The sequence below is a fragment of the Belonocnema kinseyi genome, chromosome 5 (genome assembly GCF_010883055.1).
Source record: "Belonocnema kinseyi isolate 2016_QV_RU_SX_M_011 chromosome 5, B_treatae_v1, whole genome shotgun sequence".
Lineage (NCBI taxonomy): Eukaryota > Metazoa > Arthropoda > Insecta > Hymenoptera > Cynipidae > Belonocnema > Belonocnema kinseyi.
In genome coordinates, this window is record NC_046661.1 from 27,167,726 (window position 1) to 27,194,085 (window position 26,360).

General features: G+C 34.0%; 1 protein-coding gene across 9 annotated transcripts in view; it reads left to right on the forward strand.

The window, feature by feature from the left end:
- The window catches only part of LOC117172729 (gamma-tubulin complex component 2), a 60,410-nt gene that overhangs the window by 25,724 nt on the left and 8,326 nt on the right, over positions 1 to 26,360 (forward strand). For all 9 annotated transcript variants that reach the window (XM_033360891.1, XM_033360894.1, XM_033360892.1 and 6 more), the window contains 6 exons: positions 20,605 to 20,779; positions 20,897 to 21,090; positions 21,161 to 21,371; positions 21,458 to 21,626; positions 23,341 to 23,515; positions 25,831 to 25,974. In XM_033360891.1, the coding sequence (XP_033216782.1) occupies positions 20,605 to 20,779; positions 20,897 to 21,090; positions 21,161 to 21,371; positions 21,458 to 21,626; positions 23,341 to 23,515; positions 25,831 to 25,974 (1,068 nt within the window). The remainder of the gene's footprint in view (positions 1 to 20,604; positions 20,780 to 20,896; positions 21,091 to 21,160; positions 21,372 to 21,457; positions 21,627 to 23,340; positions 23,516 to 25,830; positions 25,975 to 26,360) is intronic.

The window sequence follows — 26,360 nt, forward strand, 5'->3', positions numbered from 1 at the left end:
GTATCAGCCTTGGAGGAGATTATGTTGAGAAATAAAAAAAAAAAATTCTTAAAAACGTTGTTTTTCTTGGCCAGGCCGGAAACTTATCAATCCACCCTCGTAAAAGTGTATTACCCAGGACTCCATCACGTATCGACGCAATCTGTCCATAGCTTGGATTGAATACCGAAAGGCATTCGATGGCATGATCCATGAGCTACCTATCAAGCTCTTTGAGTGCCTGGAGGTGCATCCAAAATTAATCGGGTGTATGAAAGAGCTTATGCTGTTGTGGCGGACAAGATTTGTCCTAACATCTAACAAAAGACAAGTGACAACCAACTATGTCACATATAAGGAGATGGATCTTTCAAGGTGAAACGGTTCAATATATCATATTAATTAATATTTTTTAAATCAATTATAAAGCGGGCAAAACAGAAAATAAAGACGCCCCTGAATGACTGACGCAATTTCTGAGCGAAAGAGTTCTTTAGATTAGCGCAACCTCTCGACAAAGTGGGTATCGAAGAGTCCGCGAGAATGGGACCACTATCATCGCTGGAGAACGTTACGATAGGCAGACGACGCCGTTCGGCTCCCTGGATTACCAGAAAAGCGTTAGATCTTCCGAGAATTCTGTTAGCAAGGGTGACTTAAAGGAAAAACTGGATGTCACGTGTCGGAATGTGATCACATAGATTGAAGCTAGAGCGCCAATTTGCCCTCTTTTCTTTCACCCATTTAAATGGGAATTCAAAAGTGCTAGTTTTACCACTCTATTGGGATTAGGATCTTGATGATACCAACAGAGTTGTCTAATTATTGATCTTCTAAACGTAAAAACTGACGCTCGTTCAAGAGACTATCAAATAAGAATTAGAAAAGGAAGAGTGCCAGTGCTAAAGATATTGCGAAGGGATGATCAATCTGTTCTTTATAAGAGTAAGTATTGACACAAATTTTAGAAATTAGTAATATCTCCAAGATAGACGAAGATGCACCTTTTAAAAAGATGTTTGAGCACTAAGAGGTAGAATTTAGACAAGCGTGAATTTGAACGCTGAATATCGTCGCTTATTGTTAGGAAACCCGTATGACACTCCGTCCGCAAATATTGCACCTACATTTGCACGGAGTGGACGACAGTTTATAAGATGAATTCTCATTTAAAGACAAGTCTTACCTGGCGAAAGGGTAAACTGGATAGCTAGCCGGCGTCATTGCGATTATTTTAATAAGTGGAAAAATATACATACTGAAACACAAAAAATTTAATTATTTAATGAAAATTGACGTGAAATTCTGTTCTCGCTTTCGTGGACCCATTTCTCTTGTTAAAAGATAAACTTAAAGAAAAAAATGAAATCAACAGAGAAATGAAGACTTTTTAAATAAGAGCGATTATAGACGCTGAGACCAGAGATAATTATGTGTCAAGAGGATTTTAGATAGAGAATTATTTTAAGATTCAGGGATTTACATTGGAAAAGAGTCAGCTTCAGTTTAACGCCAATTGGGAACCTCAAGTGGTAGACAAAGCCTCTTTTTATGTTGTAGTATCTATTAGATTCGTTCGTTTCCGGTTCATCGTCCCTCCAGCATTGGTGCCGACATGCATACTCGATATCAACTTCCTGTACTCGGCACATTAAATTGTCGAACGATCCAAAATCTCCTGTTGTGAATTCGAAAGAAGGAGATGTCGATACAATTAATCATTAAAACTAAGTAAAACTATTAAAGGGAAAATGATCTCTGGGGCTCAGGTGTGTAAATTAACTAATATATTACATGCTCTTATCCAGCGAAAAAGAGTAATGTTACAAAGAAGACTCTCTAATTCCGATACTCTTCTACATCTCCCTCTTGCCTCTATCTATTGTGCTCCGAGGAAAAAGCTCTGGATACTTATATGTCTTTCGCTCTTTAAAAGAGGACCTTAAAATCCTTGTGGCGGCGGTAAATAGGTACATGAATTCGCCAATATTGCGACGTTTTTATATCGTGCCGCATATAGGGCCGCAGAGGAGCGTGGTCTCTCATTTGATTCTAGCGACACTAACATAGCCTAGCTTTAATAACACCTTTGATGCTCAAAAGTCGTGTACAGGAAACAGAACATTCGTTTCTACTAAGAGAACATACTGACAAGCCCGTTCATGGTACATTTCACGGCATTGTACGTAGAGAAGAGCCATAGATGGGTCTGGCCAACATATTTCACAAATCTGCTGGATTCAGATTGGAGACTGAGCGATTTCTTTTTGCCTGTCAAGGCGGCGTTATATACATTTTGTTTGCCGCGAACGCAGAATGAATGTACCTGTAGGCGATACCAACTGCCGAGCGTGCAAGCAAGAGCCAGAAACACTTGGACATGTTTTCTGTGAATGTTCAAAGTATGCACGCTACGGGTAAATAGAGAGAGAGAGAGAGAGGCAATGCAGCTCTATAAGATTTATATTACCATCTTCGGTACTACTATGGTGTTGATATAATGCCCATCTTTCCATACGCCTAGGGGGAACTGGAGTACGTTGTGGAGAATGATCAGTGAAAGTCTACTGGAATTTCTCATCCTCCACAACTCAACGTATCAGTGCTACAAAGCCTGATATTGTCCTCGAAGATCTGAAGACCGAGAGAATTTACGTGATTAGATTCGTGTAGTTCTCATAATCGGCTGATTTAGTGGTATGAAAGCTTCATTCATTAGCCAACTCAAGAAAATCCCGGCTTGCTAGCATCAGGCTCAATCCATCGCAAACCAGATGAAAATGGCTGTTCTTCTGGGATCACTTCATCTGGTCCGTCAACACTGTTCTTCCTAACATTGTACAAAGGTTGGTAGCTCTGAAAAAGTATCCAGAGGTGAAACCTTCATCTGCAACTATGCCCTCTTCCGCGTTAGGTCATCCGCGGCTAAAGAACGGACTGTGAGGAACACAGATTCCCTTCTGCTAAGTACGCTATTTATTCTTTTCTGTTATCATTTAAAATTGTTAAGAACAGCAAACATCCTTTATTTGCTTTGCATGCTGGTTTTCAAGAAGGTCAGGACAAAACGTATCGTGTATATTAAGGTTTTACGGCTATTTTGCCTGGTAATAATATTTCTTAAAAACTAAAAACTAATTAACAATAACGCTTTTAGTTTGCAATTTAATTTTCATTATCAGAAACGTTTTAATCTTCAAAATTAGCGTCGAGTTGAATTTTATAAACCTATCAAATCTTTTAATATTCAATATTCTTGTAAAGAAAATATTTTTTGAAATTCTCATATAGGAATACGAACTAATATTTTTGAAGGAATTGGAAACTTCGAAATTTAAGACGTGTACTTTCTTATTTCTCTTAATTTCAAGAACATTTTGTATCTCAAAGTGAGCATCAAATTACATTTTATGAAGTACTTTTAATATTGGATATTTTTATGAAGAAAATATAAAATATTTCTGATACTTTTCGCATGAAAATTTAAAGAAAATGTTTTTAATTTAAAAATTAGCAATTTGAAACTGAAATTCAAAATCTGTGCTTGATATTTAGCTTTTTACGAACAATTTTAGATATATGTAATCGCAAAAAGGACACAGATTTCAAATGTGAACCTTTTAAATGGCCTATATAAGAATTTAAAAGAAAATTGGTTTTTAACTTCTTATTCCCATTGAGCACTCCGTTTAACAACGAACCCTTGCCGAGAAAAACTGACTTGAACAAAACCCGACAGGCGACAACATTTCGTGGGTGGACCCTACCCTCTCCTTAAAAAGAGAACAAAAATTTTATTTTTTATTTTTATTGCTACTCCAAATTATTAAAAAATTTCTTCAATCTAACAGACCGTGCGAGAACAATAGTTGTACATGTGCACTTTACAGGTAAGTAACTTTACACATCAGAGGGCATACGAGTGTGCTTATTAGGTTACGAATTTATTTACTTATTTACGGCTTATTGATCTTAGATTTTATAGATCATCTCAGTTTACTCTAATAAAATTATAATTAATTGTGGTTCAAGAGTTCTTATCTTTGTTGAGTTTTTCTCACCCAACCAAAGAGTTTTTATTGCAATAAAAAATTAAGGATATGTTTTAAATACTTCATACTAATAATCTTATTTGTTCTTGTTCAACTAGCACTAAATTCATGTGACTTAACCTAAAAAATTGAACAATTTTACCGTGAAACCCCGAGAAATGACCGCTTACTTTTTATTAATTAAAAACATATCTTATCATATGATTTAAAAGGTGTATCTTTCCTTGAGTCTGATTTTTAACATTTTTAAATATATGTCTGTACCTTATGAGGGAAAGAATTAAAAAATTTTTCCCTTATATGAAAAACAACTTTGCAATTTTTTATTTTTTATTTTAGGACAGGGAGTTTCCGTAAAAAATATAATTTCACTTGGAACAGGGAATTTTTTACATGGAATGGGAATTCTTAAAAGGAATTATAATTTGGATCTAGAATGTTGTTACATTGTTGTTTGCGAATTCATTTTTTTTGCAGTTAAAACTTCGAGTACTTGGTTAAAAGTTAAACTCTTTTGTTAAACATTAATTTTGTTGGTTGAAGATTCATCCTTTTAGTCGGAAATTCACCTCTTGTTGTAAATATAACTATTTCTGTAGAGAATTTAACTATTTTGCTGAAAATCCGTTTTTTGTTTTGTTTAAGAATTATATTTGTAACAGAAAATTTAAATATTCTATTTTTGGTTGAAAACCTATCCTTTTTGGATGAAGATTCAACTATTTGGTTGAAAATGTGTGTATCTAATCTTCCCATTTAAAATTTTTGTTTGTCGATTAAAAATTTAAGTACATATTTGTTTCTTTTTTTGTTTAAAAGTTTTTTAACTGAAAATATACTTATTATTTCAGAGGAATATTTAGTAATTATAATGAAGTGTCATGTTCTCAACATAACTTGTGGTAGCGCCAGATGTTCGGTTATCACCTCAAAATTTAAAGAATAACAAATTTAAGAAATTCATATTTTGTCTTCCTACGGTGGCTCCGCGCATTATTATGCCCCGATCTTCTTCCGTTTCTATTTTGCGGTTGTGATCAGCATGCGTTATAGTTTTTTGTCAAACATTTATTAATTTGTGTTCGCGATTTCTTAAGAAATGCGTCGCGTCATAGAAGTACGAAATCGCGTCACCCAATTTCAATTTCCGGTCCAATAAAGAAGCACTCTCATCATAGACGACGGAGGCGTGATTTTTCTCCGGAATATCAAAGGACCTCTAGGGAAAGAGGACATTACTATCCGTAGTATTCGCCAGCGCGACATTGTCGTCGTGATTTGAGTTATACTTCCGTTGAATCAAGTGTTCCAAAATCCACCAGACACGCAGAGCATATCCCGAGAGGGATATCAGATTATGATCTAAAAAAGCGAGCAAAAAGATGGCAAGAGAGATACCCTAGAGGTTCAACCGCCGATTATTCGAGTTTCGAAAGGTCTCGATCTCGCTCACCGAGAGTCAAAGAGCGTGCCGCTGAACATTCGCCCTCAAAGGAACTTTCTCAAACACGTAAGTTCCCAAGAACAGTAGAAAAATTGCCTGATGAGCTAGAAAAGATTAAAGAAGATCTTCTTGACCCCGAAATCGTGGATCTTTTGGGCGAAGTTCCGGACCAAAAGGTGGAAGCTTCATCTTTGCGTTTGTCTGTAGCGAAACAGTTGCCAATCATTGTGCAAAAAGCGTTGTCAGAGGAGACGAAAGAAGAACTTTTAAGGAAATACTCAACACCGTCTAATTGTCCTTTGCTCTCGGCACCAATTCTGAATTCAGAAATCCGGGCAATCTTGGGAACCTCTTCAATAAGGAAAGACAAGTGCCAAAAAAAGAGTCAATAATAGATTGCGTCAATTTCGCGCGTCATTGGTCTAGCTACGTAATAACTAATGTTAGGAAAGAAGAACGAGGCTGGCGCCTTGCTCTTGGGTGTCAATCGCGTGATCAGTTGATCGAGCCATATAAAAAACTGCTCTCTTCTCCTTTTAGCGAATTCCATCCCATGTGGAGAACCCTTACTATGGTTGTAGCCAAACTATCGGGCAAGCATACACCTTTGCAGCAGAGGGAATCTCTACTCCATCCTTGCGGGTCATTCTGGCGTCTGTCGCTTACGCGACTTTAAACAATACGCGAGGCCAATTAAGCTGTGGTGAGAATTCTGCCAGAAGAAAAAAATTTCACCTTTTGAACCCCCAGCATGGTCGCTACTGGATTTTCTTATCCTCTCGTTGGAAGAAATAAATGCATATGGGACATATCGATCTGCGATTCAATTCGAATTGTCAGTAAATCGTTGAATCAATAAAATATTCATATTTGCCGCAGAACGCAAACATTTCTTTCAATCCATGACTAATCGATGCGACGCATCGATCTGCGATCGTGTTAATTGTCAACCGGAATTAAACATGCTGCTACATCTGGAGCTATACGCAACGGCGTTTCCCTCGATGTCACCGATGTTGTCTCATTCTATAATCTTCCAGTTTTAGAGAAAAGACATTTCGCTGAAAAGGTTTAGAACTGAAGGCGATATGATTTATATTACGCTAAGAAACTTAGTTTTGTATTTTTAGTATTTTGTATTTTTAGAATTTTGTATTTTGATAGAAGTTAGACTGACAGAGCCCCCCCCCCCCCGTTAAAATAAAATATCAATTCTGATTTAAATAAAAGAATGATTAACACACCCGTACTTTCAATAAGAAGTAAAAAAAAATTATTTTCAACTTTATCGATAAGCTTCACAGAACAAAGCACCGACATTTTCGTTAAATTGTCCACTGTTTACCAATTAAGACGTGATATCGATGAGGTTACAAGCAGTTATTGATTTTTCTGTTCGCTCTGCTTTAACGCAAGCGCAATGGGGAGGTTGTAAGCTGCTTTAGTCAAAGTTCCGTGAAAATTCGAATAGGATAAATGAAAAATTGCTCTTTCTAATACAAATTAATATTAAAAGTTTCTAGGTTGTTCACAAAACAAGTTAAAGTTTAAGTTATTTATTTTGAAAACTGTGGCGAGACGAGCCCGCTACAGTTGTCGCTGAAAACATCGATCGTACACGATCGAAGGTGGAGACTGAAATTAACCTCTATTCTCGAAACGAAGTTCGATAAGTGGGAAAATAGCTGCAGACAACTGCAGATAAAATAGAATGTATATACTTTCGATACCGGTTACGGCATAAAGTGACTTTCGCAGTCGCCTGTTGCAACTTTCTAGTCTAGGGTTGAAAACAGAACTTTCGACCCGCTACGGAGGCATCGAAAGTCAACTTTTTGATACACGTGTTATGAAAAAATATTTTTTCAGAGTTATTTTCCAATAAATAACCAAAATATCGTCAATAAAACTTTAAACAACTACAAGTGATCTTAAAGGCGAGACACTTAAGTATAATTATATGATCAAACGAACTTACCTTAGTGAATTTCGATCGTAATCATACTGAAAGTCTCGTCCGAATAGATCAGTCCCTCCCTGTCCCTCTTTCTTTTTGGGTTGCATTTTCCCGTACGTGATCTATTCTATTTCGGCGATATTTCGTCTTTAAAATTAATGAAGAGCAGGGCATGGTAGTGGGCGAAGCCTCCGTATGGTGGCAAAATATGAATATCTTAAATTTTGTAAACTTTAAAATTTGTGGTCATAACCGAGCAGCTGGAGCTACTACAAGTGATCTATTCGGACGAGACACATAGTATAATTACGATTGAACTTCACTAAGGCAAGTGCGTTTGATAGTATAATTGTATTTGAAAATTCGCCTCTTTGGTTGAAACGTCATTTTTTTGGTTAAAAATTCAATTATTCTGGTTAAATAATCATCATTTATTCGAAATTTCATCTTTCTGGTTTAAAAAGCAACTAATCCAGTTAAAGGTTTACAATTTTAGTGCAAAATTAATCATTTTGTTTCTGAATTAAGTTTGTTGCGGTTAAAAGTTCAACTATTTCAGTTGAAGATTCCATAGTTTTACTTGAAAATTCATCTGTTTGGTTGAACATTAATTTTTTTTAACATAAAATTTAATTCTTTAAGCTTTAGTTGAAATTGATCTTTTTTATTAAAAATTAATTTGGTTATTGAAAATTCAACTATTTCTGTTGAAAACTCCTTTTTTATTTAATAACTCATCTTTTTGGTTTAAAAATCAACTATTTCTGTTGAACATTCTTCATTTTATTTAAAAATTCATCAGTTAGGTTGAAAATTAATTTCTTAATTGAAAAACGTAACTATTGCATTTTCCGTTAAAACATTTGTTTGTTTGTTTAAAATTCAACTATTTGGTTGGAAATTGGCCTTCTTTAATTGAGAAGTCTACTATTTCGTTAAAAAATTATGAATTGTAATGAAAAATTTTACGTTTTGGTAGAAAATTAATCTTTTTGTTTTAAAATTAGTCTTATTATTTAAAAATGTATCTTTTTGGTTGAAAATTCAAGTATTCCAGTTGCATATTCATAATTTTAGTTGAAAATTCCTCTTTTTGGTTTAAAATTCAACTAATCTAGTTGAAGATTCATACTTTCATTTGAAAATCCATCCTTTTTGTTGAAAATCCGTTGTTTTTTATTCGTTTTTTTCAACTTAAAATTGAACTATTCCATTTTTTTTAATTGATATTTTTTAGTGGAAAATTGAAGTATTTGTTTCAAAATTCATTTATTTTGCAATCCGTTGCCTTGTTTCGTTAAAGGATGTTTAGAATGAACGTCATGAATTAAAAGAAATGTTTGCGTTTTGCGGCAAATATGAATATTCTGCTTTTATTTTACCGGGAAAATTGAAATACTTGGCCGAGGAAAACCGGGAAATAGACGTGAATTTGAAATCGTCCGTCAGTCTACACTCAGTTCGGCAAAACGGAAATATTCTTATAAATTTTTTTCAAATAATGATACGCAAATTTGAGTGAAAAAGACCATACGGGATCGGAAATTTAACGGAAAAGTATAAGAAATGGCTACATAAGTTCTCTGATCGTTGTTCAAAAAAAAGATCTGCCCTCTGGGCGGGCACAATCTCATCGCACGCTAAGCGCGTGGCTCGGTTAGCGGCCGAGTTCGAGCACATCTAAGGAACGAATTAAACTTCAACAAAAACAACTGTATTAGATCTCAGTGCTTCTGTGCATCTTCATATTATAGACATTGTACGTAATAAAGTATAATAAAGATTCAATTGCTCGAGGTTCTGCAGGCTTTGAGATACACATTCTCATCGTGATACTCCCGCTTCGCGCTCGATTTTCGACAGACATTTTTACATTATATTTATTTTCTGAGCTACTTATAATAAATAGCTATAATCCTTTCTTCATACTTTCTTCCCTACCTTGCATTGGTATGCTAAGTTCTGTCGAAAAATTGTTCAAAGAAATTTAGTAACAATTTTTAAAAGCTGAAATTCCTTCAAGAACTTCACCCATATTTGCGTCGTTTTGCACAAAATTTGAATTTGGATTGTTTTCACGGTGCTTTCGATAAACAAAACCGAAATGAAAAGTCCTATCAAAAATGGGTTTAAAGAAATTATGTAGGACTTTAAAATCTATAATTCCCCTCGAGGGAAAAATTGTAGGTATCTTGAAAAACTACAATTCTTATTTTAAATTTAGCTAGTTGTGTGGTATCTTTGCCTTTTTGTTGATAAATTAAAATGTGGACCATCTTATAACAATCGGGAAATTAGCTTAGTTTAACACAAACCATTGGCGATAATCGCAAGGAGAATAAGGCACGTGGTAGGAAGTTTTTTTAGGAAAAAATTTCAAATTGAATCAGGTTCGAGTGCTTTGTTATTTCCAGTAGTTTTAATTTGCTTGTTATTTCCTTCAAATTATGGGTAGTTAAGACTTCAAGATACTCGAAGATCATTTTTCTACGTTCAGGAACGTGTTTTGAGTCCGATGGTTCATCATGTGGTGAAAAATTACTTTCGTAGCTTTCTGACAGGAGGTTGGCTTTATCACTGATGTTAAGTGTAAATGTTTGATTTGGGTCTTTAAGAGGAAGAATATTAGTTTGCGGTTTAGTGAAGGCCTTTGCCATGCGCTTCACCTATATGTGCCTATGTGGGTGGTTTCCAGGAGAGTGGCTCAAAATTTAATTAAAATGTTAAGGTCGTGGTGAAAGTCTGTTAATTCGCTTTTGCAAAGTGGTGACGAGGTATGTCCGGAGATTTTTGATAATTAGTGCAGAGGCTAAGAAAAATTGGTCGATCGTCTGAGTCTATTTCGTTTATAGTAATGAATTCATGGATGAAACAGTTATTTTTCGTTATTGCAAAGTCAGTGAGGTCCGATTTATGTTTAGTATTATGAGGAAAGAATGTTTGCGAGTCTCGCTCGGAGACACAGATGCGGAGAGTTATATGTTCCCGTGTATTTTAATTTCTACAGCAGTTGCTTCGAGAGAATCAAGTTTGGGAATTGATAATTCGTGGCGTTCTATATGTTCTGGAATTAGAGTTTCTATTCCCCTGTTATTGTTATTTCTATATATTTTATAACAGTGCTGTTTAGTTTTTCAAGATTCGCAGAGTAGAGTTTCGCTGAGCTGACAAATTGTAATGTTTTTATAGAGGTAGGTATCTAGTTCGCGTTTTTTTCTAAAGTATTCCCTGAGCGTTAAAAAAAATCACGTACGTCCTAAACTACGAGCTTAGACAGATTTGTGTGTAAGTATCTTCGGTAAACTTTAATAACTTTCACTTTTCTATACACGTATCAATGTGTAGAAAAATACTGTACGAAGTCGAAACAATAATTGAACGGAGTCCAAAAAATAGCTTTCACTTTTCCATACACATCAATATTTAGAAGAATACTGTACGAAGTCGAAAAAATTCGGTGTCAGAACCTTGCATCTTCCAACGTTTCGGTATGTCAGAACCTTGCGTTACACTTTCGAGCCGTGGTTTCACTCGACTCAGGTGCGGCTTCCCATGTCGAGGTCTAAGATGTTTACACATCAAAAATAATTTTAATGGTTTTATTATTGAGAGGTGCGATTTTCAAGAACAAGTGATAATAAACTAGTTATAATCTTGGCTTCTTGCTAGATAGCTTTATTGATACTTATATCCTCCCTACTCCCATTATTTTTTTTGTTAACGTGGTGGTGTTTTTATTAGGATATCTAAGTTAGCTTCAATGTCTTGAAAATCCACCTTCTCAATAAATTGAAGCTAACTTAGTTATCCTAATAAAAACTTGATTAGTGGCAGTGCAGTAGTGATTAACTTACTTGATGGTTAATGAGACTTTGCGGAATCAGGGGTGAAGGTGCACTGCCCCTTAGCTTGTGGGCTGGTTTAGACTTTGGATTTTTAGCTCGCTTTTGAGTTTTTTCAACGCAGATCAGCCTTTATAGTTAGCTAGGTGGTCTTTGCCGCAGTTAGCTCAATTAATCAGTATCTGGCGATCTTTTTTGCACTTAGAGCTAGTATACGTCCCCTACATTTAACGCAGCGTGGGATGGCGTGACACATGTCAGGGGCGTGATAAAATCTCTGAAGTTAATACATTGAGATGGTTCTTCAGGTTTGAGATAGTGTTCAATTTTTATTTTTATAAAAGCCAGGGACCAGGGATCGTTTGCTTTTGGTGTACCGGGGTATTGCTTTTTTAGTTCATCTGGTACACATGCGGATAACTGTGATACTCGTAAACCTTTCTTCTTTAAGTTGTGAACTGAGTCTTCGGAAAATCAAATGGGGATGTTCCTTAATGCAAGTTTTATTGGGAGTGCCTCCAAATTATTCTATAATATTATAATATTATCTATAATCCTTAATTTTCAAAGATTAGTAATGACTACACGATAGTCTTCAATGTAGAACCTTCGAAGTAAAAACCCTCCCAGCCGATGTTATAAACTATGGGTTTATATTGAGTAGAATCTTTAAAGATCTGGTAAAAGACTGTATAGGAGTGATTTACGTCGTCAAGGATGACATTGATTGGTTTTTTCCCCAGTCATACGGTTGATTTAGTGTTTGCTGCGACAGGGTTTCTTTAAAATTTCCTTATTCGGGTAGGCCATGTCCATTTAAAAAAATTTTGAAATATTATTTTTAGGCTCGGTAAGGGTTAAACTTTGTTTTTAAATCAATGTTTCCTTAAAATTTATTTTATCTGCTGTTACAATTATTAACTTATTTCGATATTTGACAACGTTTATGTAGAGTATATAATGGATAAACTTTGAACCTGATTTTCTTAGTTCGACAGTTGAGGGATATGGCGTACTATAACTTTAGGGTGACGAGATTTTGACTAAGAAGTCACTTCTCAATCCCTACCGAGGCGCCACATTCGACTGAATACAGGTAAAAGCCTCATCAGTGATGAACATTTTATGTATGGCAGTGGCTATCATCTGCTGTAATTTGTGGTAGCATTGAAATTATCATTATATTTAGTTTTTATAAAGTAATACAATACCTTTCCACTAATCGTGACAGTCTGAGATTGGACTGTCATAATTTGGCAGTTGAGGAAACATGTAGCAGAGAACATTAAGAGGTTATTATGTTAAATTTACATACTAAACCTAAAATCTAAATGGCTTATTACATTAGGAATAAAAAATTTTAATATTAGAACTTTGGAATAAATAGGCATGTAAGTGTTTCCACATAAAATAATTTCGGTTGAATTTGTATTTCTCTACAGTAGATAGCAATTCATAAATTGAAACTAACTTATCGAATAGGTTACATTGATTGTCAACATTTTTTAAAAAGACGGTAGTGGGATTAAAACTGAAACGTTTTATATTTATTTTTAAATCAAATATTTGTACGAAATGTTATTTTATTTATATTTTTGGGTTGACACGAAGGCGTCGCTACTAAATTCCAAGGCCCTAATGTTCGGACTCCCTTACTGACGAAGAAACATAAAAAGGAAGATGAAATCTCTTACGGGTAGCACCTTGACTTTATTGTTTGTTTCTAGGTTTTTTTTTTATATTGAAAATTCAATTAATAGTGGTTCTCAAATTAATGTTTAATTATAAAAAAAAGCCTATTCATAGTACATTCATTCACGAATTCTTACAAGCCATAGTGCGGGCGAACCATTATTGCAAAAAGGAAGAATTACTTGAATTTAAATAACTTTGGAATACTTGAAAAAGGAACTTTGGGCGTGCCTGGAGACGGGCGAACCAATATCTAAAAAAGCTTAATGTTGAATTATCAGGCACTAATCTATGAATAGGCAGAGAGCAGAAAGGCAGTGTTATGAACATCTTCAGAGCTTTACAAGCCACAATGCGAGCGAACCAACATTGCAAAAAGAAAGTTCAATGGAGATTCAGATAGCTTTGGAATTTATAGCACAGAAATCTTAGGCAATTCAAATACTATGCACCTTGCTACTGAAAATATCCTCAAAAATCTACTTTAAATTTGAATCATTTCACACAAAAAACGTACACTCCGAATAGTGCTTACGAGTATTCTTCACTACCCTACACTTAATTGCTGGGAAACATATCACAGTATCAAACGTCTTAACTGTCGAAACGACCAAGTGAAACCTCACCACACAAAGATCACTCGCCTTTGGAGCGGCTCCCTTCGACAACCTCGTCGACATGAGCGTTGAGACCTGTGTGAAGAATTGTATCAGACCCGTCTCTCGGTACACTGGCTTCTTCGTGATTGGCTGGCGGTCCCCACTCTATACTGGCCGAATGGATCCTTGTTCTCTCTGCTTTGTGCGGTCGTTCGCCGCGTGCAATATCATGTTAAAGGATTATATGCAATATATACCTAAATAAATTAATTTTAATATAAATGTTTAATTAATTAATTAACGGTAATGTACATCAATATTAATAATCAATTTAATATAATACTATTAATCGTTTGATAAAAAATTAATAAACATTCCTTTCATTTTAATATCAATCTTGATGAAAAGTAGGAAAACTGTGAAATAATAAAAGATCTTATAAATATATTATACATAAATATTGTGGGTATGCATAACTTCAAAATATTATAACTTTTGAATGGTTTATATAATCAAGAGGTATACTGAAATTTTTCAATTGTTGAAAAATGTGAAAGAGATTCTAAATGTACTTAAAAATAGCCGAATGTATCATTGTTTTTAAATTAGTTATCTACACTTTTGTGTTTTTTCTTTCACTTAAAATAACAATGGTATTTATCATTCAATCTTTATGATAGACGGCTTATTTTGTTTCTGAAAATATCCTCTAAAATTCTATTTGTTGGAGTTTTATTAAAAATAACCTAGCTACTATCGGCGAGAATATTAAAGTCCTTTAGTTTTGAAGTTAAAAAGTAAGTGAAGAAAAAGTGATAGCTCTATGAATGAAGGATAATTTTGAAGGTCAAATGCGTTGGTACTTTAAGCATTTCTAAACAAATAATCAATAGGTTGATGGAGAACATCAATTGTCGCTGCTTGATCCTGTGACGCGGCTTCCTCTAGTTTATGTTCATTCCCATCCTTCTTCCACGCCAAATCAACTTATTGTTTATTCTCCATTGCTCGTTCTTCTGAGATATGTAGATTAGTCCTGATGTCCTTTATCTTGAGGTCAGTCTATGGGTTGAGACTGATTCAAAAGTATTAAACTAACTAGAAGAGGGAACCTAATTTACAAAAGGAAAAGCAAAGTAATTTTAAGATGAAAGTGAATGTTTAATAGCTAATATCATTTAAATAGGAAATTCGCATCGTGTACTAGCCGTATGGGTATTGGAAGTTTTAGACTTGAGATATAGTGGGGGGGGGGGGCTATCGCTTACCCTGGATTTGTAAAAACACTACTGGGAAGAAGTCCGGGGAGATCTGACTTCTGGGATTGATTAAAAAAAATTATTTAATAAAGTCTTTATTGTTCACAAAAATTAAATGTGTACATATTACTATTAGGTTAATGTACATCAGAATATTTATTATAGTTTAGGGCTCCTGTCTCTTTGTGGTGAGAAGATGTTGAGACATGACCTATGTGTCTATTAACATTTAATATAGCAGTTTATGTTTTATTTTGAATGGCAGTTCTGATATAGCTTGGATGCGTGCATCTTAGAGTTCGAGAAGATGCTCCATTCATCCTGTATGACAGAATATCAATCTTTAGAGTTAGCCCTTGGTATCATGCGCAGACATTTATTTTGAACTCTTTGTATCTTCAGGATATTATTTGGACAAGTATTACTCCAGATGGGATCAGCATATAACATTAAAGTTTTTATTATTACATTATAAAGAATTAATTTATTCTTAATACTTAGTGTAGTTTTTCTGGATATTAAGGAATACAGAGTATCAATCAATTGGAAGGATTTTCTTCTTGTATTTTTATGTGCTATGTGAAGTTCAACTTGAGTCCAGTTTTTTGAGCTTTAACTGTAAATTTTCAAACTTTAAAAAATTTTACAATTTCATCCAAATGTTTTTGCAATTTTGAGACTGCTAATGTTTTACTCTAAGATGCTGCATAAATCGCTGTGTCATCCGCGAAGAAAGCCAACTTGATGGTTAGGTTTCTCGGAATGTCGTTAATATAATAGATAAAGATATAAAATTCTTTGGGCATACTTCCATTTACAATTACTTCAAATTTTCTGTTAGTCAAATAATTCAAGATGATTTTAATCAGACATTTTGGAACGTTTATTTGATCAAGTTTGTAAATTAGACCTTTATACCAAACACTGTCAAATGCCTTTTCGAGGTCTAATAACAACATGGCAGTGGACATATTATGATTAAATTTCTTAGAGATATATTTAGTGACTTTGAGCAATTGATGTTGTGCGCTTCGACGTTATCTAAACCCAAATTGCCGAGGGATAATTATTTTATTTTTTAATTCGAAAGTATTAATTCTGTTATAAATTAATTTTTCAAAGATTTTACTCATAGTCGAGAGAAGTAACTAAATTTACGTCGCTCGCATCCACATGAGTATTTAAAATATCCCTATGCTTTACTTTGACAGCTCTTTCAATGTCAGATATGCCTTGTTTTTCTGTAAGATAATGAACTTTTTCAAAGGTTTCGGCTAACTCATTAGCTTTATCCTTATCAATGCAAATTAAACCATTCGTTCCATGGAGGGTAAGCACTATATTTTTATTGTTATTCTTGGTAAAAGCTCTCGCCATTTGCCATAGAGTATTATCTTTAACCTGTAAGCTTACTAACTTGTCATCCCAGTTTTTATTATTAAATTCCTTAATTTTTCTTTTGACTAATTTACAAATTGCATTTTTAATTTTCCTTACTTCTTCAGAATAAGTTCTTTGATAAATCTTACGAACTTTATTTTTAAGAATAATTAAATCAACTATTTCTTTGGGCAGTTTCAAGAAGTTAAATTTGGCCGTACAAAGTGGTACTGCTCGATTAAATGTATCTCTAATGACATTGAGAAAGCCGTCGACACAGGTATCTACATCTTCGGGTGTTTTCAATTTTGAATTCATGTTAATGTCATTTGGAAATGTACCCCATTCGGCAGCTTTCTAATTTTGAAATTTTTTCGTTTCGATTTCAATATTCGAAAGGCCCTAGATCGTAATATTTACAGGCATGTGATCAGAAGACAGCGCATTAATAACCTCTACTCTAATATCACATACAGTATTTTTAATAAGACCTATATCTACAATACTTGCATTCCCATCATTGTGAGGGTAGAGTGCATAACGATCCGGTGCTAAGACCTTAAGCATATTTTTAAGTGCATATTCGTATAAAATTTTTCCATTCATATTTTTACTTTGCATTTCCAAGCTTGATTTTTTGCATTCATATCTCCATTAATTAGCACTTTATTTCCAGAATTAAACATAAGCTCAAGTTCGCTATTATCGAGTTTATTTTTTGGAGGGTTGTACACCGACATAATAACAGTGCCATCTTGCAATCTAATTCCTACAACCTCAATTGATCTTGTATTCGAAGGTACTTCTGAGTATTTAAGCGTGTTTTCAACTCAGATTAGAACACCACTTCTCTTTTTATTATTGCTTCTGTCTCGCCTAACAACATTGAAACCCGAAAATTAAATTTTAAGGTAGAGTTAAGGTTAGTCTCATTGAAAAGTATAATATGAATATTATTTTCATTGATAAATTCAAGAAGTTCACTAGGATGTTGCAAGACACCATTGGCATTCCAATGGAAAGATTAATACCATTCATACTAGACCTAGTAACTGCCATTAAAAATTACTTGACTAAAGACTTCTAACCTAGAAATAATAACTGTGCAATTTACTAATTTAGCATTTAAATCCTTAACTAGTCTCAACGTCTTACCTATATCAAATCATTCGTTGAGTTTCCTCATCTCAGTCATTAGTTCCTGGAGTGCTCCTATTGATGATTCCTGGTTTACAGTCTGCGGCGCAGATTGTGTATTTGGCATATGCCAAGTTTTCCTCTCTCTCGACGATTCCTACATAACGGAAGGCTCGGCTCGCTTCATTGGATCAAAGTTACTGTTTGTCGTATCAGGCACTGGGACCCTTATTGGTGCATGTTTAGCGCCCAAGCTACTTTTCCTCTTTTTGATCACTCTGCCGGTGTTCCAGATATTTTGGGCATTTTGAATAATTTGCTGAGTGTTGCCCCTTGCAGTTGACACACACTGGTGGACCCTCTGGTTACTTGTCTTATTTAGCGGTGTGATGAACTTTAATAAATTTTACGCATTTTGGTAAATTTTTACACTGTTGTGTCCCATGTCCAAACATTTTACATCGTTGGCACTGCGCAGTACGACTTCGATTTTTGTGTCGCTCCCGATATATTCTCACATGGCAGATGTATCTGATAGCCTTGACTGGAGCGAGGTCCTGGTCCGGTTTGAGATGTAGCATATACATAGGGAAACGATAGGGCAACTCCTCCTTCTGTTTTAATATGATAATTTTCTCGCAGTTGACTCCCTGCTCCTTTAGATCATGGGTATTTTAGCAATTGGTAGATCAGGTAGTCCTTTTATTACCAGATACTTCGGTTTAAGATTTTTTTGTAGATGTGTAAAATAATGTGTGTTTGCCTTGTCCAGGCAATACTTGATACCATGTAGTCCTCAGATGTATCGGGGCGAACTGTCAGTCCCACTGATGAATAGTTGAATTAGTATTCTTTGTCATGGTCGCATTGTTGATGAGCTGCACATATTTATTAAAATCCTTCAAGGGACTGATAATCTCTATCAGTAGCACTTTCTCTTCTTTGCTTTTAGGTCCACGAGCAGAGACTTCTTCAGTGTCCTCGGCTTCACTTGGTGCTTTGCTGTCAACATCCGCGTTGTTGTCATCCATTGACAGAGGTTGAAATCTGTTTGCCGTGAGAAGGCTTGGTTGACCGTCATGTTTGCGTTGCTTAGGTGACATCTTGTATCACTGCACTGTTTCCATTAGCAATCGAAAGCGGGCCACACACCTTCATCCGAAATACCAATAGCACTAGAGAAAGACGCAATGTGTTACACGTGTTAATAAAAAAAAGCTTACGCTTAGTTGACGTCTACGAATTTCGCATATATGGAAAAACTATGTGCAACATTTTTCAGATTCAGCTGTATTATGACTTAAGTCTTCGCATATAAAATAATATTTTAAAGTCACAGTCTTTAGTACATAGTCAATTATCTTCACCAAGGTATCACAGCCTTTTGAAGTATTCCTGGTTTAAAAGTGGTAAAGTTGCAGAAAAACCAGAAGAATTTGAGAAACTGGAAGAGTACCGCTACTGTACCATGCACAAGGAATAAACAAGTTTAATGATGATTGTTAGTGTCATAAACTTTATTTTATTATCGTGTGTAACATATTTTTTCAGATTTTTGAACTTCAATTTACACCTATTTGGGCATTTTCTTTTGACTAAATTGAGAAATTCACATTTTTTACCTCTTATTGGGAGAAGATTTTCCGATTTCGTTCGCAAAATTACTTTAGTTCACAAAAAAAGAATAGAATTTCCTTACGAGTATGGGTAGAATTTCCTTACCCTCTACAAAGTGATTTATCAGATAAATGCAAAAACACGTTAACTGTATCTTATTATCGCGTGTCACACATATTATTTCAGATTTTTCAGCTTTAATTTACACCTATTTAGTCATTTTCTTGTATCAACGAGGAATCCAGTGGTGACCTTGGTGGAAATCGAAAGACTATGACCTGACTACACTTTTTAATTTAAAAATTTCCCTTCTTTCGTTTTTCGATGTCAGAGTCTTTTCAATTAAAAAACAAAGAGTGACCTTGACATGACCTTGATGATCATGGTCAAGGTCACTCGATGTTCACTATTTAATGTACATTGTGAAAGTAAGTAGGGTAAGAGGATGATTTTCACAAGCTAGCTTGCGAAAAAATGTTCAGGCCATATTGAAGTTTGAATGACCGTGATACGTCCATCAAGGCCACACCTTACCTATAACCTGACTACACTTTTTAAAATAAAATTTTCCGCTCTTTCGATTGCGAATGTCAAAAATGGGCTATACCATTTAAAAAACAAAGGTGACCTTGAAATAACAATGAACGTCATGGTCAAGGTGAAAACTAAGGTCACCACTGGATTCCTCTTTGAAAGTTACTTCAAGAATGACCTCAACCTTCTCAAAAAAAATTGTACCTAAGGATTTATTTGGCTGTCCCGCGACTTTTTGGAAACCGTGTATATCCTAGAGATATCCGGTACTTATACTTCATAAATTACCATAAATCACCGATGGCTAAAAAACAATTAATACTGCAAATAAATAAGCGAAAACTAATTATTTAGTCGTAGAATGATCCTGGAAGTGCACAAATGTCCTGGAAGTGCCTGATTCACACACACGCACATTTATTGATTTATAGATTTTTGTTTTAAAAAGATGGCTGTAGCAGGTCGAAAACATCACTTAAAACAAGTTCTCAAAAAATTCAAAAATTTTCTTTTACACATTATTTTGACCATGCAATTTTCCTGAATTTTTGGGGAAATTTTATTATCAGTCTCCATAACATATATTTTGTTCATAAAAATCTGTCAAGTGGTTTTTGAGAAACACCACATTTTTTATTTTATTTCCCCGTCCATAACTTCCAAAAAATACAATTTGGAGGTTGAAATTCTTCGTAGTTTTTTGCTACCTCAGGATGATCATTTGACATGAATTTCAGCCTGATACGAGCGGGGGTCGATTTGCCATGCTCACCCGGCGAGATCCTTTATTAAAATTAATTAAAAACATTTTAAGAATTAAGCAGGTTGATAATTCGGTAAAGAATATTATTCATTTTAATTCATTATTGCGTATCTTGTGTATTAAATAGATCTGGATGGTTGAAGCTTTTATTGAAAGTAATAGATAATATATGTAAATAAGATAATTATCGGTGATCGATAAAATGAGGAATCTACTTTTTTACTTCTGTAGATTTTTATTTCAAATCAAGAGGTCACCCTATGACCTACAAAATGGTTACGTGTTTTTCTATGAAGGAAACAATACAACTTTCTATGCTCAAAGATCATAACTTTGTTTTTGGTCATAGTTTCTCGTGGAGGACAACGAGTTAATTCAGCGAGAAGAACTTCCAGTGGATTATTCCGCGGATTACTGGGAAAAAAGATATACTATGAGGCCAGAGAGGATTCCGATCTTTGTCAACGAACACGCTCAGACAATAATAAGGACTGGGAAATACTTCAACGTCATCAGGCAATGTGGTACAAATTCTTTTCAGTTTATTAAACTGTCAATTTTAAGACTACAATAATGCACAATCTTTACATTTGTGTAATTTTATAATTAAATGGCTATAATACTTGTTTTAAAAAAAATAGGAAAAACCGTTCAATGGGGGAAACAAGAGCCTCTGGTCTATCAACATCGAGATCAAAAATACATTGCTGCTATCGATAGAGCTTATTCCGAAGCTGCAAGAACGTTATTGGAAGTTCTTATTCAAGAAAATGATTTAATGGGCAGACTTCGTAGTATTAAAAGTTACTTCCTTCTCGCACAAGGCGATTTTGTTGTATGTTTTCGTTTGCACTTATTTTCTCTCCAAGAAAATGGATATATTAAAACGTAATTTACCATTCTAGGTTCAGTTTATGAATCTTTGCGAAGCAGAATTGAGCAAAAATATGGACGATATAGTCATTCACCGTCTTGCTTCTCTCCTTGAAATCGCTTTACGGCTATCAACTGCAGATTACGATCCTTACAAAGACGATTTGAAACCAGAGTTGCTTCCTTACGATCTTCAGTATCAAATGTTTAGGATCCTGTTGATTCAAACACGTGAGGAAAAAGGTATTGCCACTCATGACATTTTTGTGCTAATGATTTATAATGGAAATATTCGCTTTCATGATTTTTTATCGTGCTTTTATTTTCAGAATTTTGTTTGCCGACTGACAAAGCACTGAGTGGTCTGGAGGCTTTTGTCTTTAATTACGATGTAAAATGGCCAGTTTCATTGGTCATCAACAGAAAAGCGATTGCTTGTTATCAAATGTTATTCAGGCACTTATTTTACTGCAAACACATTGAAAGACTTCTTTGCAGGTAACGTTATTCTATTATAGTATGTTGATATTTAATTGTATTTGAGAATGCATCTGAAGAATTTCAGTTACTGGTAGCAATGTTTATCAATATTCTAGTATCCGTTCTCTTAGGTGATAAAAAAAAATCTAAAATAATTTTGGAAGAATCCAAAAAACTTAAGAGATACACAAAATTGAAAATTGTACTCAAAAACTTCTGAGATTTTTACAAAACTTTAAGAATGTATGTTGTGGCATGGTGTGCCCTGCGTCCGAGTGTCTGAACCCTGAAGTTCGTGCATACGAGTATAATATTCATGTATTGTTCGTCTATTATTTACATGATTTTTCACATCGTTTGAATCGTGTCAGCGTATAAAATAGTGGCACATTATTTTTTCTGGTTGGTGAAGCTGAAATTATTGAAGTACACAAGAGAGTCCTTATAACAGCAGTTTCCGAGGTTTCCTCGCACTGGCGTTGTTGGTAAATCAGTACCCTCAATACCTAAACAGTCAGGGTCGTATGAGTCATTTCTGTTGGGTTTTTCTCCGTAGTAATAAATATTTTTTTAATTTCATTAATTTTGTTGTCTGATACATATAATAAATAAACTGGAAGAAAAACTTGAATAACATGAATACATATGAATTGAAGAAAAACTTGAAGTTTGGTCTGGATGGAACATCAAATTAAATGCAAGTGCTTTATATGTATTCAAAATTTAGAAAATTTAAATTAAAATTAAAGTGCGAATTTTTAACAAGCGACTTGATTCTTTAACGAATAGCTAACTTTCAAGAAAAAGTTAAATTTTCAACTAAATATTCTAATTTACAATGAAATACATTTTTGATGGAGTAGTTCAATTTTCAACAAAGTAGTTCAATTTTGGACTGCATAGTATCACGTGCGTCCTAAGCTACGACCCAAGACAGATTTATGTGTAAATATTTTCGGTAAATGTTAATAACTTTCACTTTTCCATACATATATTAATATGTAGAAGAATACTGTACGAAGTTAAAAGAATTCGTTGTGAAGGAACCTTGCATTGCACTCTTCAGTTGTTTCACGCGATTAAGGCGTGACTCCCCATATCGAGACCTAAGATGTTTACACATCAAAAACATGAATTATTAACCAAATACTTAGTTAAATCTTCAGCCAAAAAGACGAATTATCTCCATGACAGTTAAATTTCCAAACCGAAAATATGATTTCACATGAAAAAAGTGAATTTAATAAGTTTCTACAAAATCATTAAAAATTATACACCGTTTAATTTTTCATCAAATCCGTCAATTCTTTACCGAAATAGTGTCAATTTCAATATAAATTTTTACATTTATTTCGCAAGATATTCAAAAGCCTATTCTTTTCATTCAAAAATTTTCAAAATCTAACACAAACGGAATCGAAACACATCGCTAAACACTGAAAACGGACGACGCATTGTTGACACTGCCTATCTGATGAGAAACTACATGGGTCAGCAGTTCTAGGAATTGGTAAATCGGATGCGCTTCTATGGGAGCTCTGGTGTCATAGTGACGATAATTAAAAATATATATTGCTTGTACACAATCAAGAATTATTTCAAATATAAGTCTAACTCAGAGACCTAAATTGCTCGTGTTATAGACCAATGTCTGCTTATACTGAAACAATTAAATACTATATAGTTTCAATTACAAATATTTAATTTAAAAACAAATATTTTTTATATCCAGAGTGTGGATCAGCAATAAAATCGCAAAGACATTCACGCAAGAAGCAGCGATGGCTTATCGACAGGCTTTCTCTTTGAGACAACGAATGCTGGATTGCATTCAACATTTGGAATATTATATGATGGTCGAAGTCATAGAACCTAATTGGCACTTATTTTTGAATAAAATGAGCAAGGTAAATTTTAAAGGATGAAAACAATAAACCCAGTCTTTATTTCAGAAAGTCTTACATTCATGTATTCATGGAATAATAGGTACTTAATGTATGTATGTACGGTGAGCACCGTCGACCGGGAAGATGGTGGGATAAAATAAAAAACAACCAGTCACAAATTAAAAACTTCATTCACTTGTATCTAAATTATCAACCTAGTTGTAAACTGGCCAATTATCGTAGGATTCATTCCATTAACTGTGAAGCTTGAACTTTCCGCATTGAGTTTGTTGACTAAGAAGTTAATTTTTAATCAAAATCAATTAAATATTGCTCCTATATAATCAAAAATCCCTGATTCATCTATTACTAAATTTTAGTTTATAGTAGTAAATTGTATTTTTATACTTTTAAATGGATAGATTGTTTAAATTAACCAAACTGCAAAGTTAAGAAAAAATGGAGGGTTGCTGTACAGAATTAGGTAACCAATATTTTTATCGAAAATGGGTTTATTGCATAAAAAAATCTTAAGAATTCAAACATACATTTACATAAAAGTTGTTCTTAATTATCGTTTTTTGGTACAATAATTAAAACCAGTAAAAAATATTAAAATTTTTAATTACAGTTTAGTTACAATTTTAAGGCAGATATAATTTTTTCAGCCTTTTTTAATTGTCCTTGAAATTATTATCATTTAATGAAATAAAAATATTTTTTCATTTTTCTTCGGATTTATAGCAAAAAATGTCTGCCACACTTTGTTATTACAATCATCAATTTTGAATTTCTCGAAACAGAATAATTTTGGTGAATTGAACATTTTTTATTCTCATTCACCATCCCTAGATCTCGAAAGAAATTGGTTATTTTGGTAAAGAGTGGAAAATTCCTTCTTTAGTCACTATCCGAAGCCGATTTTGAAAGCCAATGAAATTTTAATCTTAAAATTCTCGTTCCGTTTTCTTGGAATTGGCTAACCTTTTTACATCAAACTTTATTATCCCGTATTCAGAAACGTAATATTTCGAAAGCATGATTTGACTTTATTTTTAAACTGAAAATTGAATTTATTGTCGCAATCCGCAATCAAGCCTGGTCCAGTATTAGATTAGTGTCACTTTGAAATTCTCAGCTTCTACAATATCCATTTCGTCGAACCTTGATAATTTTTTATGGTAAAATTTTTTTGTCTTTAATTCAACAACACTTACAGAATATGTTTTCTATCTAAGTTTTAAATTATTTATGTCAGGCATGTGAAACTTAGGAGCACTTCTTTTAAAATAAGCAAAAAAAAGTGCATTTTTAAGAAGTTGCCATGTGTTTACAGTATTTCATGATACAATGAAACTTGAAAATATGACTTCTTCAAAGAAAAAAATCATTCAGTAAGTTGAAATAGGATATGCAGTTGTTATATTTAACTTGTACGCATATGGAGATAACGAATAACTTTCCAAAAAGCATTCATTTTGACAATTTACCTATTAACAATTATGTTTGACTTTTTAACAAGATTAGATTCGAATCCTTAAAAAGTTACTCAGGAGAACTACAATCTTATATTTCACAGGCCAAAATGGTTTTGTTGTTGGAAAGTGCAGGGTTATTTCCGAAGTAATTTTTTACGTAGAATCCGATTCCGTGGTCAGAATTGGGCCATAACGTCAGGATTTTAAGATATTTGAGGTTATGCTTCCAAAAATGGCGTTTTTGGCTACTTTTGAGGTTATGTACAGAAGACACCAAATTTTTCGAGATTTTTTCTTCAGTTGTATCATAAAGTACTGCTCTTTCTCTTTAACTTGAGATTCACAGAGTTCAATTACCATTTTTCTTTACCAAGTTACGCCAATTTGAAATTACGAGATATGTCCCATTATGTCTTGAGCATTTGCTTTAAATACATGGATGCAGATATTTTATACTGGGTGTTTTCTCTTGAAAATTTAATTTGTACTTGGAAGTGTTCGGGGTTGTTGAAATCCCCAAAAATTTGGTGTCTCCTGTACATAACCTCAAAAGTAGCCAAAAACGATATTTTTTGGGTACATAACCTCAAATATTTTAAAATCCTGACATGATGGGCCAATTCTGACCCCGGATTCGGATTCTACGTGAAAAATGTTCTTGTATTGGCACATGGCAAACCCAATGCATTCATTTAGTATCATAATTACACTGGTTGACGCTGTGCACGGTGATCTCTATTACGCATTTTAACTGTATCAGTTACGAACAATTTTCACATTATCTAGAATTTAAAGATAAATCATATATCCTATCATTGTAATTTCTACATTTAATATGTTGAAATTAATCTCTTACAGGTCAGCAATGTGGACGATGTATTGAGTGTTCATCAAGACTTACAAGATAGTTGCTTGAGGGAATGCATGCTGACAGATCCTGACCTACTAGCCTGTATAACTGGGATTTGCGCAGTCTGCATTGAATTTTGCGAATTTATGCAGGTAAAGCTTTTAAATATTTTCACAGAAGCTCAATTGAGTTCCCAATTTTAATGAATTAATTTATCTGTTCGAGTTCAATCGTATAAGTTACAATGGATCCCACACAAAGTATGAGTGAAAAGTCTTTCGGTCAAATTCGCCATAACTTCAGGAAATAATTTTTGATGTTATGCTGATCAAAATTTGTTCTGGGCATAACCCCCAATAATCAAGTGTTCAGGTATTAGAAGCTCCGAAAGGTGTTAGAGTGTGTTATTCTAGTGCTTGTGGTGAGCGATACAAACAACTATATACTTCTTTGAAACTTAAGTTTTATTCGTGTGTGATTGGGTACGAACAAGAGAAATCATGCATGTCAGCTTGGAGTTTGTGTGTGCGTATGTTAG